We start from the raw sequence: 25,551 nt of genomic DNA, 5'->3' as shown, positions 1-25,551 counted from the left end.
ACAGAGTTGGAAGCTAGGTGTTGGGTGTCCTTGATTTTACTGACTTAGATCTGCACAAGAGCAAATGGGCCTCACTACCACTGTGCGTGCACTGGTAGCTCGAGTTTAGGTGTTTACCATGAAAATCAGCCACAACACATTCCACCAAAGCAAGAAAGACTCTGACACAGTAAGTTTGACTTTATAAAGCTATATTCTTCAGAAATATTCTGCAGTATTTAGCTACTTGGGGGATATTTTCCCTAAATCAGGAAAACTCCAACCCACCACACACTCTGTACCAAAAATGTTCCAGCCATCATCTCAGGAAACTTTCCAATTATTAACACATCATACCTGCAAAACACCTTCTAGCTTGGTTCTTTCCTTAACAAGCAATTTATATTCATTCTTGCAAGTTCTGTGGATATCATCCTTCTCTCTTGCAAGTCTTTGCTGTTGTTCTTTCCACTTCTGCTGAGCAATGTGAAATGTTTTCTCAGTTTCTGCCACTTTCTGCTGAAGTTTTTCATTCAATGCTATTGTTTACAGAAAAAGAGAAAGACAGACAAGTAGCACTGCAAAGCATATTCAGAAAAAAAAAATGTATAACTATCATCAGTTCTTCTGTGTATTGTGATATCCTGTGAAACACTTGAACATCAACACTTCCAGAGCGCACAACCTTCACTACAAAGAAACAATCAAATCTTGTGTTCTTATAACATCTTTCACAGAAGGACATCTGAATACTTTAGAGATTTTTGCACGTTAAAACTCTTCTTCCGTTGGAAAAGAATAAAAACTTGAGGTAACTCTTTCAAGTAAGGTCTCTATAGCATGGAGGATTTAATTTCAGATTTCTGTATTTGGTCAGCTTATTTCCAAATGTCTATTTGATATAGATATTGGCCTGTATCAGTTACTATCACTTAAACTGAGCTCAAAACTAAAGACAGGCATGTGCCCCATGAAAGAGAGTACAGCAAAACCTCAGACAGCTTGGGCTAGCAAGCAAAGGCTTAGCTGTTCCAAGGAAATTTATTGCTGCTCACCAGATTTAAATCTTGAGCCCAACAAATGCCCTGAGATAGAAGAACATTGTAGAGGAACTCATCCACAAATGCTTAAATGCCACAGAAACCTTCATCATCTACGGCTATTTAAGCACTATGACTAGGAACTTTGCTTTGTTTTAGAAACTGGCTTTCAGATGAAAGTACTTTGTATCAGCTTTTCATTTTACCAACTACAACTCTAACTCGCATTTAAGGGATCACCACTTTCTAACAGATTTATATTTCAAATTCACTCCAGTTTTCTGAAATGTCTTCCCAGTCAAAGAAGGATGAAACAAACAGAAGAGGCATATTAGGACAATCAATGAACACAATGATGAGAAAGGACTGTATGACAGCAAAAAGTCAAGCCTCACTGAGAACAGCAGAAAAACAATTTGGAGGAAATACTGATGAGGACAAGCCACAAATGAGGCATTCTGTCCAAGCAGCTTAGGTCGGGGTCACATCAAAGCACCAAATGAGGTGAGGAAAGCTCTGATTGACCAGGGCAAACATGCAGCAAGTTATAAACTGCAAAAGAATTGAGGAGCAACACCATGATGATTTGACTTCTTGACAACTCTCACAGAAAAAACAACAGTTTGAGGAATTTCAACCAATGTAGTTTACTGTCTGTTAAGACTTCTAATTACAGATTCTGGTATTCAAAGAAATTAACAAACACACAAGAAAATACTCCTTGCCTCTGCAAAACCTCTCCTACCCACTTTTTGCTCTCCAACCTCCTCACCACACATTAATTTATAACGCCCAGTCCCTTCAGAGAGGTAACAGGCAGCACAGTGGACTGGGATTGCTGCACTGTGGTTTCCTCCATCAGCAGCAGTCCCTTTTGAGTCCTGCCTCTTGGTGCCTGCATGGGCAGCTACTACTTTGGCCCCAGCCCCTGCTCAGACTGCTGCTCTGTTCCCGTTTCTCCCGCTGTTTCTTTTTTTCTCTTTCTCTCTTCCTCTCAGCATTTACCACCCTTTCTGAATCACATTGTGGCAGAGGTGCCATGCATTCTCCGGTCAGCAGTTTGGAGCAAGGTGGTGGGTGGGTTTGCCTGTTGTGGAACTGGCCAGGACCAGCTTTGGGCAGACCCAGAATGCTTTCCTCCTGCACAGGTGGCCCTGCAGACCCACATCCACCACCCACACCTGCCAGCAATGCCCAATACAGTAGCCAATGAGTTTTCTAAATTAAAAAACACACACACACACTACTAAATTGGCAAGCAAACCAGCAGTAAAGTGAGCATGCACAGAAAGAAGCACAGCTTTCCTGTAAGTGAGAAACAAGCAGCTAAAGTCTTCCGCTTGCAATCACAGGGGAATTTCCAAATGGAACATAAATGCCTTCTTCCAGCCTGCAATCCATAAGCTATTTTTCCTGTGTGTATGTTCTCCAAAGGAGTGAGAAGTTCAGCTTTCCAACCATCTTAAAAACACCTGGTATTTTAAGTACTTGCAAGTTTCCACATCTCTTTCTATTCTTGGAAGGATAAATAGAAAGGACTGAATAGAAAACCAGTAGGGGAAAAAAATGTCTAGGTAAAAACCCTCACTTCCACATATTACTGTCACAACAAACATGTTCCATTAACTATAAAAAGAGAAATAAGGATGGTAAGAAAAGAAACTAGACACAAAAAAAATGAAAAGCTTGAGACCTTTGAAAAGATGAAAGAAAGAAGAAGTATGATGAGAACTTCTTGAAAAAAGTTATGGAAATAGTGCAAACAAATGAATAGGAATAGACTTTTTCTTTTTCCCTGAAATGGAAAAGGAAGAACTGCTGGATATTGTGATAAACAGGATTACGATTCTGCACAAGGACAGCAGTGAAAGAGGGAACAACAGAAGTTATGGGGCAAGAGGAAAAAGAGTTGACAAGTTTAGCCAGTTAGTTTTAATTCACACATGAGACTGCAAGAGTTTTGTAAACTCTTGCAAGTTTACAAAAGCAGACAGGTAACAGAAAGAGATCCTAGAAAAACAGCAGTAAGTAGAAAATTTAATTAAGTCACTGCTTCTCACTTGTCTTTCTGACTTGGAACTGACTTAGCCTTCGTTCCATGTTTGCTTTTTTGAAACTTACCTTGCAGTTCCACAAGTCTGTTTTTTGCATCACTCAATTCCTCTTCTGCAGCATATGTTTTCAGACGAGCATCTTTTCTGGCAATTGCCAGTTCATACTCCAGACTTTGTCGAACAGCCTCTCCTTTCTCAATTTCCAACCGTAATTTGACTATCCGGCTTTCATAGTTGGATAGCTAGAAAATAAATTTGTTTCAGAAAACGGCCAATGTGCTCCTTTGAAAAAATGCAATGTTACAGAAATACACCCACAGAGTATTTTAAAAGATATTTTGAATTGCATTTATAGCTGCCTTCTTATTCCACTTGAATTTGAAATATACTCTTGCAAATGCACAATTATGCAGGTTTTAAGTACTTTCCCTGTTGTTTTCTGCAAACTCTTCCTATTCCTAGATTAATTTTCTGTACCTTAAACATACTCCTCCATTTTTCCAAAAATACACTATCCTAAGAAAACAGAAGTCATAATAAAGCCATCTTTCTGCACCTCAAATGAAAAACTGCATCAACAGAAACATATTCCACAAGCATTCTGGTAACTTTCTTTAAATTTAACACTTAAAAAAACAGTCATGTTGGAACGCTAGACCAAGATGTCTAATAACTCACAAATATACTTATAAACATAAAATTCAGTACAATAATGTTCAGTAGTCAAAACAGAATGCTACTAAATTTAACACACAACAAACTAAGAATGGAAAATGCTTCAAAAAGTTATCTTATCCAGATTAAGAAACATAGTCTAGTCATTGCTGCCAAAAACTGAGTCTAGAAAATCAAGTTCAAGTTATTTCAACACAACAAAGTGGACATTAAATTAAGTATTTCTCCAGAATATCTACAAAGTAGCCCTTTTAGTTCAATAATATCACATGTAGGTAACTTAAGCACTTCCATTATCTGTAACTACACAGTATATGGATAGGGAAATAAAAAAAAGTCTCTCAAAGTAGTTTATCTATTTAAAATGCAACCTAACTTTGGGGTGCACATCACAACAGAAAAATGGTGCAGAAGATCCTTGTGCACGCCCACCTTTCAAATTCTCAATGTAAGAGGTGGTTTGGGTTTCTTTTTAAATCCAGGTAATTCCAGGGATCTATTTATAGAACCGCCCCACAACTGATGGGGCAATGGGTAAAAAATGAATTGACTAGAGCCCAAGAGCAAGTAATTGTGGAAGAAGCAGGAATCTCGTAATTTCGTACACACCCCAATACAAAATGGATATGGAACAGCAAACTTGGTTTATTGGCTGGATTTCACCCAGAAAAGATGAATAAGCACCCACACCAACTGCTCCTAGCAAACTGCTAAGAGCAGAATCATTATCTGCACTAGTAATAATACTTCTGCACCAACACAGTTTAAACCAGGGTATCAGCTGCCGGATTGGCATTAGCAAGTGTGGGAAGAATCTGAAGCTGATTACAACTACTGCTGTACTCAGTGCCCACCTTTCCTTACATATACTATTACAAAAGCTGACATTCAAGCTAAATAAAAGATTAATTATTTTCTTCCTACTACTTCATTTCAATACTAGTTAGCCGCAACAGCATGAGGGAAAACCTTTGTAATGCAGGTAAATTATTTCCCTATGAATGAACTTCTCATTAACAAGTATGAAGTTATTGACAAACACATCAATCCATTTATACATTACACATTGTTGTAGATACTGAAAAGTGAAAATTTGCGCAAGGTGAGACACTGCAAGACTTCCAAAGGATATACCAGCTGGATCTGGTGTACACAGACACACACATGCACAAAAACACTGTACTAGGTTTGAGTTGCAGAAGATTTCCATAGAATTAAAATGACACTCTAATACTTTTTTTGTTGTTTGTAGAGTAAGACCTAAATAACATCTTTTTATCTAGATTCAAGCTGTGCCTTTTATTTATTTGTGTCACCAGGCAATTTTATCTAACAAACTACTGGTAGCAGCAGTGACTCCTTTCCCTGCAGAAAATTTGCACTCTGATTGGGGCAACTGTAACTACCAACAATAACAGCAGAGGTGCTAACAGTTCCTATGAACAGGCATGGGGGCTCTGTACAGCTAATGACTGTGCTTTTTATACACCATGCGAGAGTATTACTTCAATGAAACATGATTAACATGTATTCCAAGAGTAAAATAAAGCAAAGAAAAAAGTCCTTACTTCCTGGTTGTGTTTAATGGATAAGTCTAATTTTTCTTTTTTAGCTTGACAGAGTTTCCTTCTCAGATCTTCAGCAGTGTCCAGTTCTGATTCATTGCTATTTTGTAGTAACTCTGACTCACACCTGGCATTATGCAAGCTGCAAAATTAGAACGTTTTCAAAAAATGTAAGTATTCCTTCTAAGTTTTAATGCTCCCTTATTTCAGTGATCAGACTGTGAGCCCAAAGTTTCTAAACGTTTGCTTAGGTAAAATTATGCCATGCAGCTGTCATAATTTTGTCACAATATTGCTCTTTGAAAAAGAGTTAAAAATATTTTTTTACATTATTATATATATAATGTGAAAAATGACATATATAAGACTGGCTACCATAATTAGTTGCTCCATGCAAAAGCACAAGTTGTCAGGAGCACTAAATATGAAATACACTGTACAAAAACTTGATTAAACTAACCACAAAGTTGCCTTCAGTTCATACAGAACTCGAAGCACTGAAATAGCTCACCTTTGTCTACATTAAGTCTTAAGTATTAATTACAGAAATGACAGTCTACAGGAATTTAATTATTTGGTTTTTCTAAATAAAAAAAAATCACCATTTTACCCCTAGGTTTGTGCACAGGCACCATTAACATTTTCCATGACTGAGAACTCTACCTGAGGATATAAGTTCTCACGTAAGTTGACTAGCAACAAAAAAAAAAAAAAAAAAAAAAAAAAAAAAAAAAAAAAAGCACAAATGTCATCAACAAGGGTAACAGCAATTTATATTGTGTTGTCTCTAAAGACATTACTAATAACAAAGGACGAAATTTCAGGGTTTTAGCTGCAATATATGAATATTTTATCATTTAATAAATACTAAGTCTATTTCCAACTAAAAGCAAGATGGACTTCATCTATGAGATCAGAATAATTGCATGCCATCAGTAACTGTTCTACAGGGTGCCATGTACTTAACACATTTTATACATTTAATAAATGTAGGAGATAAGGATCATTAAAACCTGCATGTATTGCAAGAAAACCACAGGCACATTATTCAGCTTTCAGTGTTTACCATGAGAACCATACCCAGAGGAACCAACATGACTCAAGGGCAAACGATCAGCAACAAGGTAAGTAAAACCACATATCATTATTTTACACAAGTCTTAGCTACTGCTGTAAGAAGACACAGTGGTAAAACAAGCAGGAAATAAGAATCTGAACAGCCGGAGCATCTGTAAACTGTATAAAAGCCGGTTGGTGGACATCGTGTAATAGGCTTGGAAGACCTTTATTTTTCCATGGCTGGGAGAAACAAATGAAAGAAAGGCAAGTCATCTTATTCAGAGATGATGCACATATCTATCTTAGCTAAAGACAGCTAAAGGCCAGATAGCTATGTTACCAAAGCACAAGTGAGGGGAGAAAAACAGGACCCAACTGGAAAACTGGAGAGGACTAGGGCAAAGAAAGAAGGGTTATCGAAAGGGTAACCAACCATTTTGTTAAGTTTGCAGGCAGTAGGGAGGTCGTTTTGCTTCTTTGATCCTGATGATGTTTAATACTTCTTGCATAGACAGCACACTGAATGCAAGCAAGGGAATGAGTACTTTTGTAAAGTAAATTTACCTTTAAGTCTTCAAAGTACATGACATTGCTTTGTATGGCAATCAGCTTCAAGAAAGCTGGTCCTTCCAATTCCTATATTAATTATCCAGGGGCAGGGAGAAAGAGCACAATGGAGATAGTGCACCACAAAACTTCAATTCAGAGGAACATTTAACTATGTGATTAACTGTTGTGCTTAACTGGAGGGGGTGGGGGGTGGAGCACCACACACAAACCAAAACAAGTTACAAAACATCACAATTAAGAGTAAATTAGGGACATTACAGAAATGAAAAATGTGCATAATGGCATTAAAACACAACAGCACAACAATAACTTCTGGGAAAAAAATGTTGAACTCATTAAATAATGTTTTCTGCACAGCTTCCAAACTCACAATGCCACTACTGAAAAATTAAAAATGTACTGAGAACAAAAATAGGGTTTTCTGCTTTATAGAATCAAATTTCATCAGCTACTAAAAAAAAAAAAAAAGGACGGACTATTACTATGTTAACAACTTCATTATTTTATTTGTCTACTTAAACATTTCCAAATAAAATAGAGATTAGCCTTAAGAACTCTTATTTCTGTGGTATTTTCTTCAATCATCACAGCATCCTCAGCACATGCAGTACTTCATGAAAGCTTCATAGTACCTATTGTAGGGAATTTTTCCTTCCATATTCATATTACAGGTAGGAGTGCTATAAGCATAAACCTCTGGGAAGCTTAAATCAAAGACAAAACCACACAAAATCCCTGGAAAGTTTCACAGAATGTACAATTTGCAGTCTGAAAGGAATTCAGAGAATGCTTTGTACTTCCATTTTCATATATTAATAGTTCATCAATCATTGGTTTTGAATAAAAATACGTATTTTACCAACTACATTGTATCTAATAAACCATTTTTAGTAGTTTTTAAAGAAAGCATGTAAGCAAGTGAAATCACTTTTGAGTTCTACATTGCAGAATGACTTTATGTAACTCAAAAACTTGCAATTCACATTCACTTTGCACGTCACAATTCACACTGCATGTTACAGTATACATAGAACACTGCAGAAAAACAGGTTTTCACTAGCTTTTCTTCAATATGTGGCAGAAAATGTAATTTTCTAACAGAGATAAAATTTCTTTCATTTATTAGCTAGCAGTGAAATTTTGCTGAACTTCCCCAGCTGAAGGAGTAGTCTGCAGTCTCATTTCCTAACCAAAATTCATACTCATGGAATGTTGCTGTTCCTGTATCATTCGCAGTTTTGTATAATCAGACTTTAAATGTGACAAATAGCTCTCACAGCTAAGGTAAACTTAATGAATTAATGCTTACCTTAATTGCACCAAAGATCAACACATATAAGGTTATAAAAAATCAGAGCCATGTGCAAGACCTAAAGCTAACCTCTCCCACCACAGCTAATGCAGGAAACCATTCTGTAACTCCAGGTAGATGTTCCTAACTGCAGACACGAACACCCTCTTATCTCTAAGTCACATCTCCTATGGTCCTGTGTGAATTCTTGCACATGGGATGACCAGTATACATGTCTTCAAGTAAATAGTTTCATCTAACAACTACATTGACATGGCACAGCTTGCATAGCTCTCTGGTTCTTCTTCAATCTGTATTATATCATTTCAGGGATCTATAAAATAAACTACAAAAACATGAACCTCATAACTAGACTTAAAAATACAGAAGAGGGGCTTACCATTTAGCTTCCATGACAATGTAGCTGACTGGAGAGGGCAAACTCACAACATCCAGTATGCAGCTTTTTAAACCTATAAAGTCTGGAGAATGAACATCACTTTCACCCATATATACTTCTACTTGAAAAGCTTCAAAGATTACTCTTTTTCCTGTTATAATAACATCAAAACCTGTAACAGAAACATGCTTTAGTTTATTTGGCCACATAATAAAAGAATCACTTGTTAACACTCACAAAACTGTTACCAAACTGTTACTACTATGTCAAACAAAGAATCACCGCCAATTGGAATCTGACATCAGTTTTAGTCAACAAAAAGTGGTGGTAGTCCTCTAAGCTTCAATATTGCAGACTAAAAAAAAAAACCGATGTAGAATATCCACTGCCAGAGTTTTCAAAAGGGTGTCAATACAAAATGTTATGCTTGCATAGATTGTTCCCCTACATTCTCTATTCTCCTAAGATGATCACAAACTCCATTTCTCTTCAAAATAATTTTAGAGGAGATAAATGCATGTACTATCATTTCTTCAGTAGGTCAATATCCAAGGTTTGCTGTCTAATAGCAGCCTCTAACATAGCAAGTCTCCTGTTTCATAAACCTGGAATTTTCTACCTGAGTTTATTTCTGCCGTATTAATGGTATCAGCACTATTTAGGGGTATACAGGAAGAATATTGAATTGGACTGTAACTCAGCTCATCTTGAAAAGAAACTCATTAATTTAATGTTACTGTTCCTGTATCATTCGCAGTTTTGTGACAAGAAGAAATCAATACACAAATATGTTACATAAGCCCTAAAAAAACCTTCAAGATTTAAAGTTGAATAGCAAACTCATTTGTAAGTTCTTTCCATTAATTAAAGCAAGGTAACATGAAAAACAAGCAGTTTTCAACAGTCAAGATTAATGAGCCATGAAGGTCTGCTTGTCCATCTGCTGTGGAGTTCACATCTATAATAACTAACTAAGGGTAATTTGCTGATCAAATGGGCTTTTAACAAAAGGAATGATCTTGCTGTAACAGATCTGAGAATGTTTTGTCTGGTGAGAAAAGAGTTAACCGTTAACCATGAGGTTGGAGATGTACCTCCTCAAGGCCAATGTTAAACCATAATCTCAAGCTACTATGACCACCTTTGTCTTTGTCTAGACTTTAGTGTAAAAATAGTTTAGTTTGTAATGTACAGCTTCTTGCCACGGGACTGAGAGCATAACTGTTTGCTTAAACCGGCCTTGAAGCTGAGATTAAAAGGGCTGTGTTACCTGTTGGAATTTGCCAGCCTGGATGGAGCTGCGACTCCCCAGCCGCCCAGTGCGCTGTTTTCGCTTTCCTGCCTTAATAAACACTTAGTGAATTTATTTCGAACTCTGGCTATTTCAATTTCAACTATAACAACATCTGTACTTATGTCCATAACAAGAAATTACCTGGGACTCCACCTTTACCATCCCCAGCTTACAGCCACACGTTTGCCAAGTTTATTTCTGTTGGACTGAACACAGAAGTACTTGGTGTAATACATTAATTATAAACTGGTTTTGTCCATTCCATCTGCTAATAATCTGCACTAGAAATACAGAGGAGAAAAAATGCACTTCTGCTTCAAACCATAATTTTAACAGAAAAAATGCACTTCTGTTTGAAAGTATAATTTCAACAGAACATGCAGCAAGAATAAACCTATTATTTCTAATTTTTTTTTATTACAGAAAAGCATAACAACTGGTGTCCACAGTTATCATACCGCTTTGTATTCAAACATGCAGTTATTCCAAACTGTCTTCAAAATCAAGTGGAGTAATATGGGCCAATGTCACATCCACATCATTCTGCAGATTTACAACTACCATAAACTACTGAAGTCACATGGAGGGGCGGGGGGGAGGGGAATCTCTGGAGTGTTTTCTGGGAATCCTAATTATTTTGGATATGCAACATTCCTCTCTTAAGGTATCAACAGCTCATTTATTAGCGCACAAATGGATACACTCCCAAATCATGCTATTTCATTTAGTAAAAAAGTATTCAAGAGGCATGGAATGGCTCATAGGAGCGCCACAACTAAACAAAGCAGTCCAAGAAATGTTTTGCTTGAGGAGTTAATACATTTGATGGGTGTCACCTAAAAAAAATTGTCTCATAATCTCCTCACAAACTTCTGAATACCCTTAACAAACTTCACCACGGCTGCCGATTTAGATTGAATACAAAGCAAGAAATTGTTTACTGTCAGGGTCGAGTCACCGCAGCAGGCGGAGCAGAAAAGCTACAGATGCTCCATCCCTGGAAGCATCGGGATCAGACTGGACGGGGCCTTGGGCAGTCTGGTCGAATGAAAGCTGACCCTAACCGGGGGGGGGGGGGGGGGGGGGGGCGGTTGGGGGCGAGGAGCTGGACTAGATGATCTCTGAAGGTGCTACCCAAGCCGTTCCATGATCGAGACTACCCAAAATACCTCTAACCATGACCTTAAGATGTACTACTTTCACACATACAAAGCCAGGCATAATTCACGTATCTGCGCTAGAACCTACAGAAACTCATCGGCAACTGTTTCAGCTAACAGACTCGCCAGACATTCATTAACATAGACCAAAAACTCTATGCAAGCCAAAAAGCAGGGCAACAGCATAACTTTACTACGCTTACACCAAAGTTTACACTCGCTGCAGCACATGCCGCGCCCGTTGCCCGGGCGGTGCGTCCGGCAGGCCCGCGCCTCCTGCTCGGCGGGAGGGGGGGCGGGCGCCCAGGGCAGGGCTCCGGCAGCACCGGCCGCGGCCGCCGCCCGAAACCCGCCGCCGACCAGAAACCAGCAGGAAGCCCCACGGCCGCTACCGGCGCCCGGAGCGCCGAGCGCCGCCGGCCTGGCGGGGCTGTGCGGGGCGGCTCCGCGGCCCGCCCGCCGCCCCAGCTGCGCTCCAGGCAGCGCGCCGCCAGCGACTAACGCTTCCGCACGGCTGCGGCGGCCGGGGCGCTCGGGAGCCATGCGTGAGGCGCCCGCGCCGCTGGCCACAGAAGGAGCACGTCCCGCCGAAACACCGCCGCCAGCCCCGGCCCACCTCTCCGCGGCCGCCGGCGAGCAGCGCCATCTCTGGGGCCCGAGGCGACCGACGCGGCGCGGCCCCGCCCGGTCCCGCCCTTCCTTCCCAACGGCGACTTCCGGCTTCGCCCGTACCTCGAGGCGGCGCGCGGTGGGTCCTAGCAACGCCGCCGCTCCTGGGAACGCCGCCGCTCGGCGCTGGCGGGCGGGGCATCGCGCATGCGCCGGGCGGGCGGCGGGACGCCCGGCGGGCACCCGGCAGCTGCCCAGTGCCGCGCCCCGGGCTGCCGCCTCGCTTGACCGCCGGCGAGCCGCCGGCATCCCGCCCGCCGCCCCCCGCCCCGCTGCCGGGGACGGTTCCGGCTCTCTGGGAAGCGGAGGCGCGGTGCCGCTGAGGAGGCCGGGCGGGGGGCTCGGCGCGCCCACCGTCTGTGCCGCCCTCCCTCCCTGGGGGCTTGCGCCGCGTCCCGTGGAGGGGTCCCTCCGGGGCTCCCCGAGACTTGGGGTGCGCCCAGGTCTCCTCGGCCCGCTGCGGCGCCCGGCTGGGCACGGGCTGGGTGCGGCCGGGCAGCTCCTCGCATCGCTCAGGCCCGGCGGCTACCAGCAGCGTTGGTGGCGTCCCCAGACACCTCTGCGTGGACCCGGGGGTGGCTGTACCCTCCTCCCAGGGCTGCTGGCGTGTCTGCAGCCGGGCAATCCTAGGCATGTTTTAGGGATGCTGAATCCCTAAAACAGATAATGGGGAATGCACAGGAAATGAAAGTAACCAACTAATGTGAAAGCCAGATGGAGACTTGGATGTCCTCAAGTATGGGGTGGTGTTCTCCACCCAGTTTATGGAGAAAATCAAGTGGGTAATGATTTTGAGAGACCATGAGAGACCCCCAGCAATGGGGGAGATGGGTAACAAGGCTACTGCTCCCTCTCTCTTTGCCTGGCTATATGGATGGAAAGTTTCCTGTAAAACATGCAAACTGAGAGATCTCAAGCCCCAGATGTAAACATGTGTGATGTCAAAACAACAACAGCACGAGATGCTGAATAAAATCCACCCTACAATATCCTAGAAAAGTGGACATGGTATTCTTCTGGAAAGTGTCACAGGCTGAAGGGAATTAAAACAATTTTAAGTTAGCATTTTCAATAACTAACATTAATATATTATCATAACTAGATACACATTCAGATGTTACTAACCAGTAATTTGAAAGGTACTTTTTATATATTCTTGTACATGACCAGAATTTCCACAGGCCCAGAGAAATCTGGGTCCTCTTGCATGAGCAGGCATGAATTACAGCTTTCACAAACCACATTTGGAAAAGCATCAGCTAAAACAGTCTCTTAAAAGAACGTGGGTCTGTATCTGAAGAAGAAAAATGTATAATGATGTCCATAGATTACCAGGTTATCTAGGAAATAAGTAATCCACAAATGCCTGGGTTAATTTTAGAAAACACACAGTCTAACAATGACCAAGTTATTTGAGAACACACAGTCCAGAAGGTGAACAAGTCGCTTATGAGACAATAATATATGGATGGATGGTGCACAGAATGGGCACATATGGAAACACAGGGGAAAAACACTATGAGAAACTCAATTATCCTTATCAGTAGAAGGGATTACATAATTTAACTGTAACCAAAATTGACCCCAAGCAATAGCATAGGTAGAGACACATGAAGGTTGGATATATAAGACTCCAGTGAGTCTACACGACTCTTGAGTTGTGTAAGGTGCCGTGTTTCTTCAGCACTGAATATGCAGCACCCATCACTCTTGACAGGCTGCGTGTATTGTATTGCTGTTTATGTAAGTACTGTTCTCTTATCACTATGGGGAGCTGTGTTGCATTACCTGTTCTCAGGTTTTCTAGGTTGTATTTGGTCTGGTAACCTCCGCTCCACCTTTGATGTTACTTTTTAATCTGGATGCAACAACTGGAAACAAGCAGAATGAAGTCTTAGCCTTTCTTTAATTCAGACTTGAATCTAAATGTGTCAGATTTTATAACATCAAAAATCTACAGAGAAATACTATTAGAAATTTAAATTAAAACATAGCTTACATTTATTTTTATATATTTATAAAAACACTTTAAAATTGTTGGGGGTTTTGTTCTAGTTGGAATTCCCTAATAGGAGCAATATTATGCTAAAGATATTTATGAAGTTAAAATCAGCTTCTGTCAACCACAGAGCTGCATTTGGTCCTCACTCAGAAAAACACTCATACTGAATTCAAAGTACAGCTAATTGCTGTGGCTTACAGGTCAGCATGACTTCCCTTGTAACTGCAAGTACTGCCATAGTACATAAGATGCTCTACCACTTTTTATTCCAAAGGGTTCTCTGTTGCTTACAACTGCAGAAATACCACTTTGGACTAAAATTTTCTAAGATGTGGTGAAGTGTAGCCTGATACTGCTATCCTTCAAGGTACAGACTGAACCTTTAATTGCATGAGACAAAAAGCTCAGTTATATTTTTTACACTCTCAGAGGTAAATCTCAAAACTTGATTTCTAGTTTGTGACCTGATCTGTAGAAAGTGGCCTGTGACCTGTAAAGTGGCTTTCAGCTGTGTTTTGCTACTTCTGCATCATGCAGTTATTTTAAATGTCTTGTGCCAAATCAAAGAAGTTCTTTGCCCAGAGTGCACAAAATCAGAAGATTTCATTATGCTGTAGTTATTTTTTTGCAGATGAAAAATACATCTGCTGGTGTCTGATGAGCAGTCAAAAATTGAACATGATGCAAAGTGGCCTTGGCTAATGAAAAATTATAAATTATGGGTTAATATGGAAGGAATCATAGACATTTAACACCATGTCTGCAAGTTCTAGTGTGTTTTTTGCACCATAATAGCTTACCAGATGCTGAACCAGTAAGATGAGTTTATCTGCCCAAAATAACACATGTATTATCTTTTAACTTGATTCATAAAAATTACAGTAGACACAATACTGCTGCTACATGCATGTAGCTAAACAAAAACCCTTCTTTCCTTCCCCACTGAAAAACACATCTTATCTAGACACTTAGGCATTTCTTCACAGTTCAAGGAATATTTTGGCTAAAACCTACATGTATTCAGGATAAATGGAGTTTTTTTAGAAAGGTGGAATCAAAACAGAGTTGTATCACAGATGAAATTCATCATTAACTTATTTCTTCTTCTTTAGAGAGATTTGTTGATGGATGTGTTTAGAAACTGCTTTACATGCAGGATAAAGGAGGGAACATGGTGCTTCGCTGTGGCTCTGGCCCCGGTACATCAGGAAGCAAGTGCTTCACTTGCAGACAGGATACCAGCTTTTTGCCATGCGACCTAACCCACATCTGCAGGAAATTGGTTGGAATGGCTGTTTCAAACAGGCAAACTCAAGACACACAACCACACAACTCCTCACAGGAGGTACTGGTTTTCATCTATAAAGGTAATTCATGGCTTCTAACAATATGTATCAGCGTACTGACCTACCTCCTAGTCCAGCATCAGATGGCAGGTCTGGCTGAAGCCCTACAGATTCTGTCTTCACAATTAAACTGCTAAAAAATTCTGATATGGTCCTAAAAGTTTAACAGCATCCGTATGGCATGGGACTGTCAAGGTAATGTCTGGAATGCAAAAGATATTTTTTTCCTTCTGTTGTGTCTGTACTTGAACAGTTTACCTTCAATCTTATGTTTATGTAACGTACAAATGAGCTCAACTGCACACAAAATATAACTTGTTCAAGCAGTTTTATTTTTCACTTTTTAAATCGAATTTTACTTTGTTTTATTTACCTTTTAAAAAGGCTTTATTCACATTAGTCTCTTTTGAAGAGCACACTGCTTTTCAATGAAGCCAAGTAATCTTGAGTTGCTTCCTTAATTAGGAAAAAAAAAATTCTTAGCTGCTCTCACTGATTTTAATACAAGGTGCAAAACTTCTGATTCTTGAGACACTTCAGATTCAAAAGACTGTTTCCAAAGATTGTCAAGAGAAGCATTGCTTCTTCAAAACTAAAATATGAAATTATTTAATCTGATATGGAATACAAATGTAACTATATGATTAAACAGAGTAGTGACTTAGCTAAGGGAATCCCTGCAGATTCTCAGTTCCTGCATAGCAAAGTATTAATATACAGAGTTTTTGCAGTACTCAACACTTTCTCATTTAGGAAAAAATACAAAACTATGTATGCTGCAATAGGAGTGATTGAATATAGCTAAATAAAGACTAAATATCTGGCAATGAGATACAATTTCTACCACTGTCAGACTTCTATCTTCCTCTAAACAATTCTAGATGTACAGTCTACCTTAGTCTTAATTTTTTAACAACATGTGCCACAACTGGTCATCTGTTTGCGCATAGGAAGAAAGTTTTTTTCCTGTCTAATATGCTGATGATCTATTTTCTGATGAGCTCTTCTCTAACCATGTAGAAAGTTGGTATTTATTTCAGGGTTATGAGCTTCACAACCTCCAAGAAAATCGACTGAATTTGACTGGTTTAAGCCATTGGAAAACTGCAGTTTGTTCCTGGTCAACATAGATGGAGTAAAGTATTTCAATTAACATTTGTAAGTGACCATTTTGCATTTGAGAAGAAGAGAGCCTAGAACAAAGCACAGTTTGCTCTGGGGCAACTGCAGTGGGAGTTTCAGACACGAGTTGAGTTTCTGTACCAAAACTGAAAGCAGTAAGGTGATTCTTCGCACACAACTTAACTTTGTGTGCAAGTAGGAGGGAGGGAAGCTGGCAGAAAACCAGACTGTAAAACTTGTGCATCAGGCCACATGCCGAGGATGATCACTGAAGTGCAAAATGGTCAGGTATGCCCCTGTGAGCCAATGTACTTGTGTAAGAAGTAACCTTTTGTGCTGCTACTCCTACAGCTTTTTGCTGGTTTTGGCACCCGTGTCAGCACAACACACGGTACAGTGACTTGCAGGTGGTGCTGCGTGGGACCATCTATCTGACAGAGAGCTGACAGGCCGGCTGATTTTCAGTGCAGAGGGAGAACTAAAACTAGACCCAACAGGGCGGGCAGACAGGGAGAAAGAAGCTGCTGAGTTAAAATCTGGATCCAGGGTCTTCTGTTTGTAGAAAGGTATTTTTGGGGGGAAGTGTGGGGCGGCTGGAGGTACCTGATGCGCTCAGCAGAGGCTGGCCATCTTGACAGGCAGCAAGGGGAGAGGAGGATGCAGTGGCTGAAATGCTGGGAGAGGAGTGAGCTTCATACCGATGGGTGAACAAGCCAGGAAAGGGTAGATAATGGAGAGGACAAGGGGGGTGGGGTGGGTAGCACAAAAGCTGAACTAACAGTAATCCCAGAAAAAAAACCCCAGGAGTTGATAGCAACTAAGTTGTGGGTAAGAACTTCGTAGGCTGAAGAGACTGAAACTCTGGGTTGTTGGATGCTTGGGGAAGTCAAGACATCGAGAGCAGCAGGTAGGTGAGCAGCGCTGGGGGAGCACGAGCGGCTGTGGGGCAGCAGCACGACGGGGTAAGGCTCGGGAAAGGGGGGGCTCTGTAACAGGGCTCGTGGGGCAGGAGAAACACAAAGGGACCGGCGGGGACAACACACCCGCCCAAGGTACGGCCAGGGGTGGTGACCGTTAGCTGCTTCCAGTCTGCGAGTGGGGCGGCGTTCCCGGCTGGGAAGGGCCCCGGCGCGAGGCCACGGACTCAGACGCCGGTGAAAACGACTCTGGGGCAGCAGCCGCGGCCGCAGCGGTGCCAGCCCCCGGCCGTGCCCGTGGCGCTGAGCGAGGGAGCGCCGCCCCCGCGTCTGTCACCCACGCTGCCACCGGCGCGACACCCACCGCAGCTCGCCCCACTCTGGGGAGCCCGGGGAGCAGCGTGGGTCGTACTCACGGGGCCGGCCGCGGCCGCCGCCTGCGGCCAGGAGGGGAAGCGGGGCGGCACACGGCCGGGAGGCCCCCGCCCCCGCACTACCGCCGAGGGCGGCCCGCGGCGCTGCGCTGCGGCGCTCCTCCTTCGCCGCTCCGCCAACCCCGCAGCGCCGCGGCTGCCCCGCCCCCGCGGAAAGAGGGAGGAGCCACTTCTACGATGCGGGGAGAAACCTTAAATAGACTCGCTCGTTTCCTTCCTGCATTGCCGTCTCGGGGCTCCTAGGTAAGTGGTTGCTTATTGTTGTGGCTCGCGTTCTCCTCAAGCTTGCGTGGGGGGGCCAAGTCGTCTGTTTTCTGCAGGGCCTGCGCTGATTCGCCTGGGACACCCCCGCGGCCGGTTGCGGCGTGCAGGTTGGTCCCGCCCCGCCTGGCGGGAGGAGGGAGCGCAGCCGTGTCTCCCGCGGCGGGTGCTGCAGCAGGCGGCTGAGGTGGGCTGCGGGTCGGGCGCCAGCGCGGTGGGTGGCGAGGTGGCAGGCCGCCGCGGTCGAGGCGGTGGGAGGACGGGCAAGCGGGTAGATGGGCAGGCGGGTAGGTAGGCAGACGGGCGGAGTTTACCTTCCGCGCCATCACGCCTTATGGGGGCGGGGGGGGAGGGAGGGAGCAGGCGGGCTTCGCGTCCGTGTGGCGGGAGCCCTGCTGGTTGGGGAAGGAGAGCTTCGGCCGCGGCGGGCGAGCAGCGCCGAGCCGTGTGTGCGCGGGGGCGGGCGAGCGGGGGGCGGGCGGCGCTCCCGCCTGCGTGCGGCCCAGCGCGGCCCGCGTGGGTTTGTGTGCAGCGTCGGAGCCGCGGACATGCCGCGCGCGGGGGCTGCGGGCGCGACCGTGGGGCTCCCCGAGGGCTCCCGGCGGCGGTGGGAGCAGGCGCGGCGCGGGGTCCCTCGGCAGCCGGTCGGGGGCCGCCCGCCCTTGCGGAGCGCGCTGTTCATGTTTCTCATGTCTTGCCCTTGATTCTGCTCCCCAGCCCCATTGTGTTTATTCCGACAGGGGTACTCGGACGGCAGGCAGCGTCCCGGTGAAGGCTGCAGAGCGTCGCGTCCGGGGGCAAGCATGAGCCGGGAGTACAAACCTGGAGACTTGATCTTTGCCAAGATGAAAGGTTACCCCCACTGGCCCGCCAGGGTAAGGCGCCCCCTCCCTCCCCCGCAGGCCGCAACGCCCTCCCGCGCGGTACCTGGCCCCCGCGCTGCCCTGCGCCGCCTCCCCCGCAGCTGGCGCTTTGTGCCGCAAGCAGCGCCTTCAGACACCTGTGGAGAGTGATGCGGCTCAACCGCGTCGCACCTTCAGCCTCGCCTCCTGCCAGGGAGGGCACGGTTGCACTCCCGTGGTTGGAAGCGACTTCTGAATCGCGCTGCATATCCTGTGCTGTGCTCTGGCTTGCTGTTGTCTTATGCTTATCTTGTGTTCCTTCTCCTGTAACAGACAGACCTCTCTAGGAGTCGTTAGTTGGCCTAATTTGCATAATAACTTTTAGAAGTGAGGGGCGCTGTATGGTAGCATGATGCTGGAGCTCTGCAGGCACCTAACTGTATGGAAATACTGTTCCGAATAACTGTGCTTTTTTGAAAAAAAGAAAAACATAGTTATGGCAGGGTAACTCTTAGTCAGCTGTTCCTACAGTGCTGCTTCTAGCATAACCGAAGTATGCGATGAGTTGTCCAGGCCTTTTTTTGCCCTCTCCCTGGGAAGAGCCTTGGCAAGTTCTGTGATGGCTGTAGGTCATTTCCCAGTTGTGGGAACATAGATAAAATAATTATGAGATACATAGGAAAGGTGCTGGCTTAAGAATTTTTTTTTGTAAACGGCTTATTGACCTTTCCTCTTTGTTGTACTTGATATTTTGGGCTTGGGCAAGTTACCAGCTATCCCCAAGGGTAGGAAGTCTAGCTGTTACTTATGCTCTAAGAGGGACAGTAGTTGGGTGGAGTTGAATTGTGCTTTTTACCTGTATATCATGTCTCTCACTTGTAAAGAAAGTGGTCATGTGAAAAGTGTTGCTGTAACACAAAGTGGTGTAATTTCTTATTGTTGGTAAGTCTTTGATTTTGCTGTATTTTTTTGATTTACAGTTAAAAAGAGATCTTGAGACCTCCTTTACTTCTCTGTAGCTCTTTTCCCCTTTTACTTATTTTCCCCTAGACTGTTCTTAAATGTTACCTGACTTGAGTAATAGTCTGTCTTTTCCTTAGGTGGATGAAGTTCCTGAAGGAGCAGTAAAGCCACCTGCGAATAAAATGCTTATTTTCTTTTTTGGCACCCATGAGACGTAAGTCTGTTATATTTAAGGGTCGTATTATTTTCGTTGTAGAATGCCATGACAAGAACTTAACTGCTTGTCTGAGTGCAGTGTATTTTAAACTATAGCATTCAGTAGACCAGCTCTTCCTAAATTAATCCTTTGACAAGACATGCTTCTCTAACATTTGCTTAAGCTATTTAAGGCATTGGTAAGACAATAACCGTACCATGTAGACTTTCCTTGTCAGAAGAAAAATAATTGTACCCACAGTTGTATGACTGGTAGGTTTTTGTTTCTTAAGTAATGGACTTTCATTATAGTTTCATATATCCTCAAAATCCTTAACACTAGATTGTCAAAGTGCAGTAAGGCTGAGGACAATGAAATAGGCAAAATTTGAGAAACAGACAGATAATCAAGTATTGTGTTTTGGGGTGTTTTTTCTGGAGAAGTTTGGGGTTGGTGGGTATTGTTTTTTTATAAGATCTGGAGAGAAAAATGAGGCAGTGCAATCAGCTTTATACCTGCAGTTTTCCAGTGCTAGCATTTTGAATTTGTATAGTGTTTACTTTGAAGGACTGTATTTCTTCCACTGCTAAATTTGATTGTAAATATGCTGAATTTTATGCAGTTCTGTCTTTTTGCAAATTATGCTACTTTATAGCATGACTAGTTGTCCTAATGTAGATTTCTAAGACTTCAAAGTCAGTGCTACATTTCTTGTCTGAGTTGTTTGTTAAAAAGAATCAAAACCTATAATGGTGTGGGTTTAATTCTGTGCTTTTTCTTAAGGAAACGGCAAATGGTATTTAAACAGATCAGAGATAGAAGTTCTGTGTACAAGTACTCCTGTTTATTGTATTTAGAGTTATAAAATGATTTGGGTTGGAAGGGACCTTGAGGAGAGTTCTAACTCTCCTGCCATGGGCCAGGACACCTACTAGGCAGGTTTGCCCAAAGCCCCATCCAGCCTGGCCTTGAACACTTCTGGGTATGAGGCTCTGACCAACCTGTTCCAGTGTTTCACCAAACTCACAGTAAAGAATTTCTTCATAATATCTAAAATAAAAGAGGATAGGTTTAGACTAAAACCACTACCCCTTGTCCTGTTGCTACAGGCAGTATTAAAAAGTCTCCCTGTCTTTCTTACAAGCCCTGTTTAGGTACAGCGTGGCTGCTATAAGGTCTCCTTGGATCCTTCTCTAGGCTGAACCACCCCAAGTCTCTCAGCCTGTCTTTATAGGAGAGGTGCTCCAGCCCTCTGATCATCCTCATGGTCTTCCTTTGGACTTGCTCTAACAGGTCCATATCATTTTGTTGGGGGCTTCAGAGCTGAAAGTAGTATTGCAGGTGGGGGTCTCATGAGAGCAGAGTAGAGGGTGAGAATCCCCTCCCTCCACCAGCTCGCCATGCTTCTTTTGATGCAGTCCAGGACATGGTTGGCTTTCTGGGCTGCAGGCACACATTGTTGGGCCATGATGAACTTTTGTTCCAGAAGCTCCCCTAAGTCCTTCTTTAGTCCTTCTTGTCAGGGCTGCTGTCAATGCATTCTGCACCCAACATATATCGATACTGGGGGTTGCCCTGACCCAGGTGCAGGACTTTGCACTTGGCCTTGTTGAATTTCATGAGGTTTGCATGGGCCCACCTCTCAAGCCTGTCCAGGTCCCTCTGAAAAGGAGGAAAGGCTTTGGGTTTTTTCTTCTTTTTCTTTATCTTACTAAGTATTTATTGAAATTGCCTTAATCTAGTACTTCACATCTGTCTTTTAGTAAGCCATGCTAAGACAAGATACACTGCCCTGTTGAATTAAAGAGTAAGCATTCTCTACTCCGTTATAACTTGTTACTTGTTCTTTGTTTTAAGAAGTGATTTCTGTGAAGAAGACTTCTACATGTTTGGCTTGTATGCCCGTGCATTTCTTTAACTGTTATCTTTCAGTATATTGAAAGTGTTGCTTTTTCTTATTCTGAAATTTTGTTTTAACTGGATTATTTTTAATTTAATTAGTTAGAAGATTTTCTTTGTTAGCTTGGAGCTCTTTTTTTTCCTTTAAATTGTTCTCTTGCCTTACATTGTCCAGATTCAAAGATTTTTTTATTAACATTTAAGCCTCTTTTTTTTTTCTAAGAAAGCAGCTGCTTTTTCTGTTTGTTTGCAAACTACTCAGTTTTTAATTGTTTCCGTTTTACAGTAGTTAGGTGTCTTATCAGCTTCAGTCTGATGAGATGCAGCGTTGGCTGTGTCTTGCTCAGACACTCAACGCCCTGGGAAACAGGGGTCCCGTATGTGTGGTGCTAGTAATGGAAGACTTGAGCTGTTGAAGGCAGAAGTTGAGAAAACCAAAGATGCTTATGTAGCAGAACTAGTTGTTGCACTAGTAATGAATATTGTATCTTAATAAAATTTGGTGCTTACTGCTTTGAAAAAACTAACCATTTAAACTATGAAATTTTTTCTTGTTTGTTCTGTCCTTAAGGGCATTTTTGGGACCAAAGGACATATTCCCTTACCTTGAAAATAAAGATAAATATGGCAAACCGAATAAAAGAAAGGGTTTTAATGCAGGTTTGTGGGAAATCGAGAAAAACCCCAGATTGAAGTTTTCTCATCAGCAGGTAAGAGTCTGCAAATGAGTCTGTATGTAGAGGCTGCAAATCTTTGTTGCTGTGCTGTTGTGGGGAGTGGGGGGGAAAAAGGCAAGGAGTGTTTCCCAGCTGTAGGGTAATGAATTAGTGCTGTTGTTCAGCTGTGGGTTAGACCAGTTGTGTTTTTTAAAAAATACTTTAAATCTAATATTTGTCATAAGAGGTGGAAGGTGTTTAAATGGAGATACCTGTTTATTGTAGCAAGCTTGTGACGTATCATGTGGACAGTTTGGGAACACAAGGCTAAAAGTTTTAACACTTTACAGTATACATCAAGTTTTACTTACAGCTATATATATGCTTATAACTATGTCTATTTCTCAGATACTTAACTTTGGAACTATGTAGCTGTGCTTGAAAAGTGGTAGTTTTTTCGAATCTGTCAACTACTTTCTGTCCTCTAAACCCAAGTGCTTTTCTCCACAAGTATCCTTGTAATAAAGTAATCCTTAGTGTATAGTATTAACCTTCTAGTGGTTGGAAACAATGTGATGCTTGAATTTTGCCCCCAAACTGTGACTTGACTTCCTTGATTTGCTCCTCATTTCATGCTTTCTTGGTAAATCTTCCAGGCTTAAACTGGAGCTATGCAGTGCTGCCCATAGAAAGACCCAAACTTGATCAAGAAATTGTCTTGCTCATTTTCTTTACCTACCTGCTGTGAACACTTTGTAGCCTCTTGGTTTTGCAGTGTGCACCGGACCCTGATCACATTGCCTTGTAGGGAAAGCTGCAGTAATAGTAAAAAGAATTGGTTTCTTTTGGTATTACTTCCTGCTCTTGCAGGACGTGCCAGATTGCCATTTTAGCACCAGTGAATCCCTGCATTCATAAGGTATCTGAAGTTACTATGTTTCTAGTTTGAAGGAGAACATGGATAAAGAGTTACAGAGTTTCTGAAGTAGAGTTGAGAGGTAAGATGATGTATTCCAGATGTACATTTTTTCTGCTTCGGAATATGGAAAGATGCGGATCCCCTCAGCACAGTGGGAAGGACTTCATTAATAAGGGACAGATTCTTTCTGATACTGCAAAATGAGTCTGTATACCTTCTTGCTTTTTTTCTTTGTGACTGTTTAGGAGAGATGCTCTGTGGGTGGCTGAGGCAGTTGTGAACCTTAAGTGAGGTGTATGTTACCAGTCATTCTAACAAGGTGAAAATCGGGGTATGAACAAGCTTGTCTAATACTTTGTTTCGCAGCAGGAATCAGTAACTTAAGCAGTGCTCTGCATTGCTTGTGTAGCATGTCAGACATTCCTAATACATTTCCAATTGGAAAGACACAACATACTGTCAAGAGATACTTTCAGACTGCTTTCCTAGTCTGGCAGCTCTTCTGCAGGGTAGTCCTTTCCACCTTCTGAGTTCTGTTCAGATACTTCATTCAACTTCAGTGGTAGATCCTACACAGATGCTTTCTGTGAACTGGTCAGGTTCTGTCTTATAGCCATTGGCTTCTTCTTTGCTATTTTTCCCCCCCTGTTGCTTTGTTTTAAAAAAAGTCTTTCTTTCTGCAAGTTGTATTGAAAATCTGCTCCTATAAGTGAGGCTTGAAATTACTAGAAAAAGAAACTGTTCTTAGTAGGAATGTTCAAACTGGAATATTGTGTCCATTTGTGGGCTTCTCAGTACAGGAGACACGGACATACTGGAGAGAGTCCCATGAAGGGCCACAAAGATGATGGAGCATAACATCTCTGCTATGAGGAAAGCCTGAGAGAGCTTAAACTATTCAACCCTGGGGGGGCTCAGGAGAGATCCATCAGTGTATACAATACATGAAGGGAGGGCGAAGAGAGATGGAGCCAGGCTTTTTTCAGTGGTGCTTAGTGACAGGACCAGAGGCAGTGGGCACAAGCTGAAATACTGGAGGTTCCCTCTGAAAACGAGCAGGTGGGTTTTATTGCTATGAAGGTGGGTGAGCATGTGTGGCGTATGATGCTAGAGACATACCCACAAGCATGGGCACAGGTTGCTCAGGGAGGCTGTAGAGTCTCCATCTGTGGAGATAGTCAAAAGCCATCTGGAAATGGTTCTGGTTGCCAGCTCTGGGTGTCACTGCTTGAGCAGAAGGGTTGAACCAGGTTGAATTACAGAATGAAGTAATACAGTAAACTTGCACAAATTTCCGTCTGAATTTTAACTCTAACTTTAGAAAACCTTTCTTTTGCTAGACTTCTCTTTCTAGCCTGTGCTGTGCATTGTTGAAAAGTTGGAGTAAATTACAGAATGGTTGGGGTTGGAAGGGACCCCTGGAGATGATCTAGTCCAACGCCCTGGTAAAGCAGGTTCTCCTAGAACAGGTTGCACAGTCATGTCCAGGTGGGTTTGGAATGTCTCCAGAGAAGAAGACTACACAGCCTTTCTGGGCAGCCTGTTCCAGTGCTGTGTCACCCTCGAGTTCTTCCTCATATTCAGATGGAACTTGTGTTTCAGTTTCTGCCCATTGCCCCTTGTCTTGTCAGTTGTCACGGCTGAAAAGAGCCTGGCCTTATCCTCTTTAACACCCATGCTTAGATAATGGTATGCATTCATAAGATCTCCCCTCAGTCTTCTCTTCTCCAGGCTAAACAGGCCCACCTCTCTCAGCCTTGCCTCATAAGGGAGATGCTCTAGTACCCTTATCTTGGTAGGCCTCCACTGGCCTATTTCTAGCAGGTCTGTGCCTCTCTTGAACTGGGGAGCCCAGAACCGGGCCCAGCACTTCAGGTGTGGCCTCACCAGGGCAGAGTAGAGGGGCAGGATAACATTCCTTGACCTGCTGGCCATGCTTCTGATGCACCACAGGATCCCATTGGCTGCCTTGGCCACCAGGCCCCACTGCTGGCCCATGGGCAGCTTGCTGTCCTCCAGGACTCCCAGGCCCTTCCCCGCAGAGCTGCCTCCCAGCAGGTCAGCCCCAGCCCGTGCTGGTGTGTGGGATTATTCCTCCCTGGGTGCAGGACCCTACACTTGCCTTTGTTACATAAAGTTCCTCTCGATCCAACTCTCCAGCCTGTCCAGGTCTTGCTGAACAGCAGCACAGCCTGCTGGTGTACCAGCCACTCCTCCCAGTTTTGTGTCCTCAGCAAC

General features: G+C 43.2%; 2 protein-coding genes across 9 annotated transcripts in view; one reads left to right on the top strand and one right to left on the bottom strand.

The window, feature by feature from the left end:
- The window catches only part of CCDC171 (coiled-coil domain containing 171), a 153,873-nt gene extending 137,081 nt beyond the window's left edge, over positions 1-16,792 (bottom strand). For both annotated transcript variants that reach the window (XM_080371857.1, XM_080371858.1), the window contains exons 1-5: positions 11,820-16,792; positions 8,634-8,805; positions 5,317-5,455; positions 3,141-3,315; positions 337-518 (exon numbers count right to left, since the gene is read on the bottom strand). In XM_080371857.1, coding sequence (XP_080227983.1) covers positions 337-518; positions 3,141-3,315; positions 5,317-5,455; positions 8,634-8,805; positions 11,820-12,390 — 1,239 coding nt within the window. In that variant the 5' untranslated portion in view covers positions 12,391-16,792. The remainder of the gene's footprint in view (positions 1-336; positions 519-3,140; positions 3,316-5,316; positions 5,456-8,633; positions 8,806-11,819) is intronic.
- Positions 16,793-17,241: 449 nt separating this feature from the next.
- The window catches only part of PSIP1 (PC4 and SRSF1 interacting protein 1), a 41,069-nt gene continuing 32,759 nt past the window's right edge, over positions 17,242-25,551 (top strand). For 4 of the 7 annotated variants that reach the window (XR_013924838.1, XM_080371866.1, XM_080371865.1 and 1 more), the window contains exons 1-4: positions 17,898-18,025; positions 18,579-18,713; positions 19,781-19,857; positions 22,310-22,448. Coding sequence is in view for 6 of the 7 variants with exons in the window: in XM_080371866.1 (XP_080227992.1) it covers positions 18,642-18,713; positions 19,781-19,857; positions 22,310-22,448 (288 nt within the window). In the remaining variant the exon portion in view is untranslated. Of the gene's footprint in view, positions 17,821-17,897; positions 18,026-18,555; positions 18,714-19,780; positions 19,858-22,309; positions 22,449-25,551 lie in introns of those variants that run through there. The other 3 variants (XM_080371869.1, XM_080371868.1, XM_080371867.1) reach the window with 3 other exon arrangements.

This window comes from Falco punctatus (assembly GCF_963210335.1).
Source record: "Falco punctatus genome assembly, chromosome: Z".
Taxonomy (NCBI): domain Eukaryota; kingdom Metazoa; phylum Chordata; class Aves; order Falconiformes; family Falconidae; genus Falco; species Falco punctatus.
This window is presented reverse-complemented; position numbering and strand designations above follow the sequence as displayed.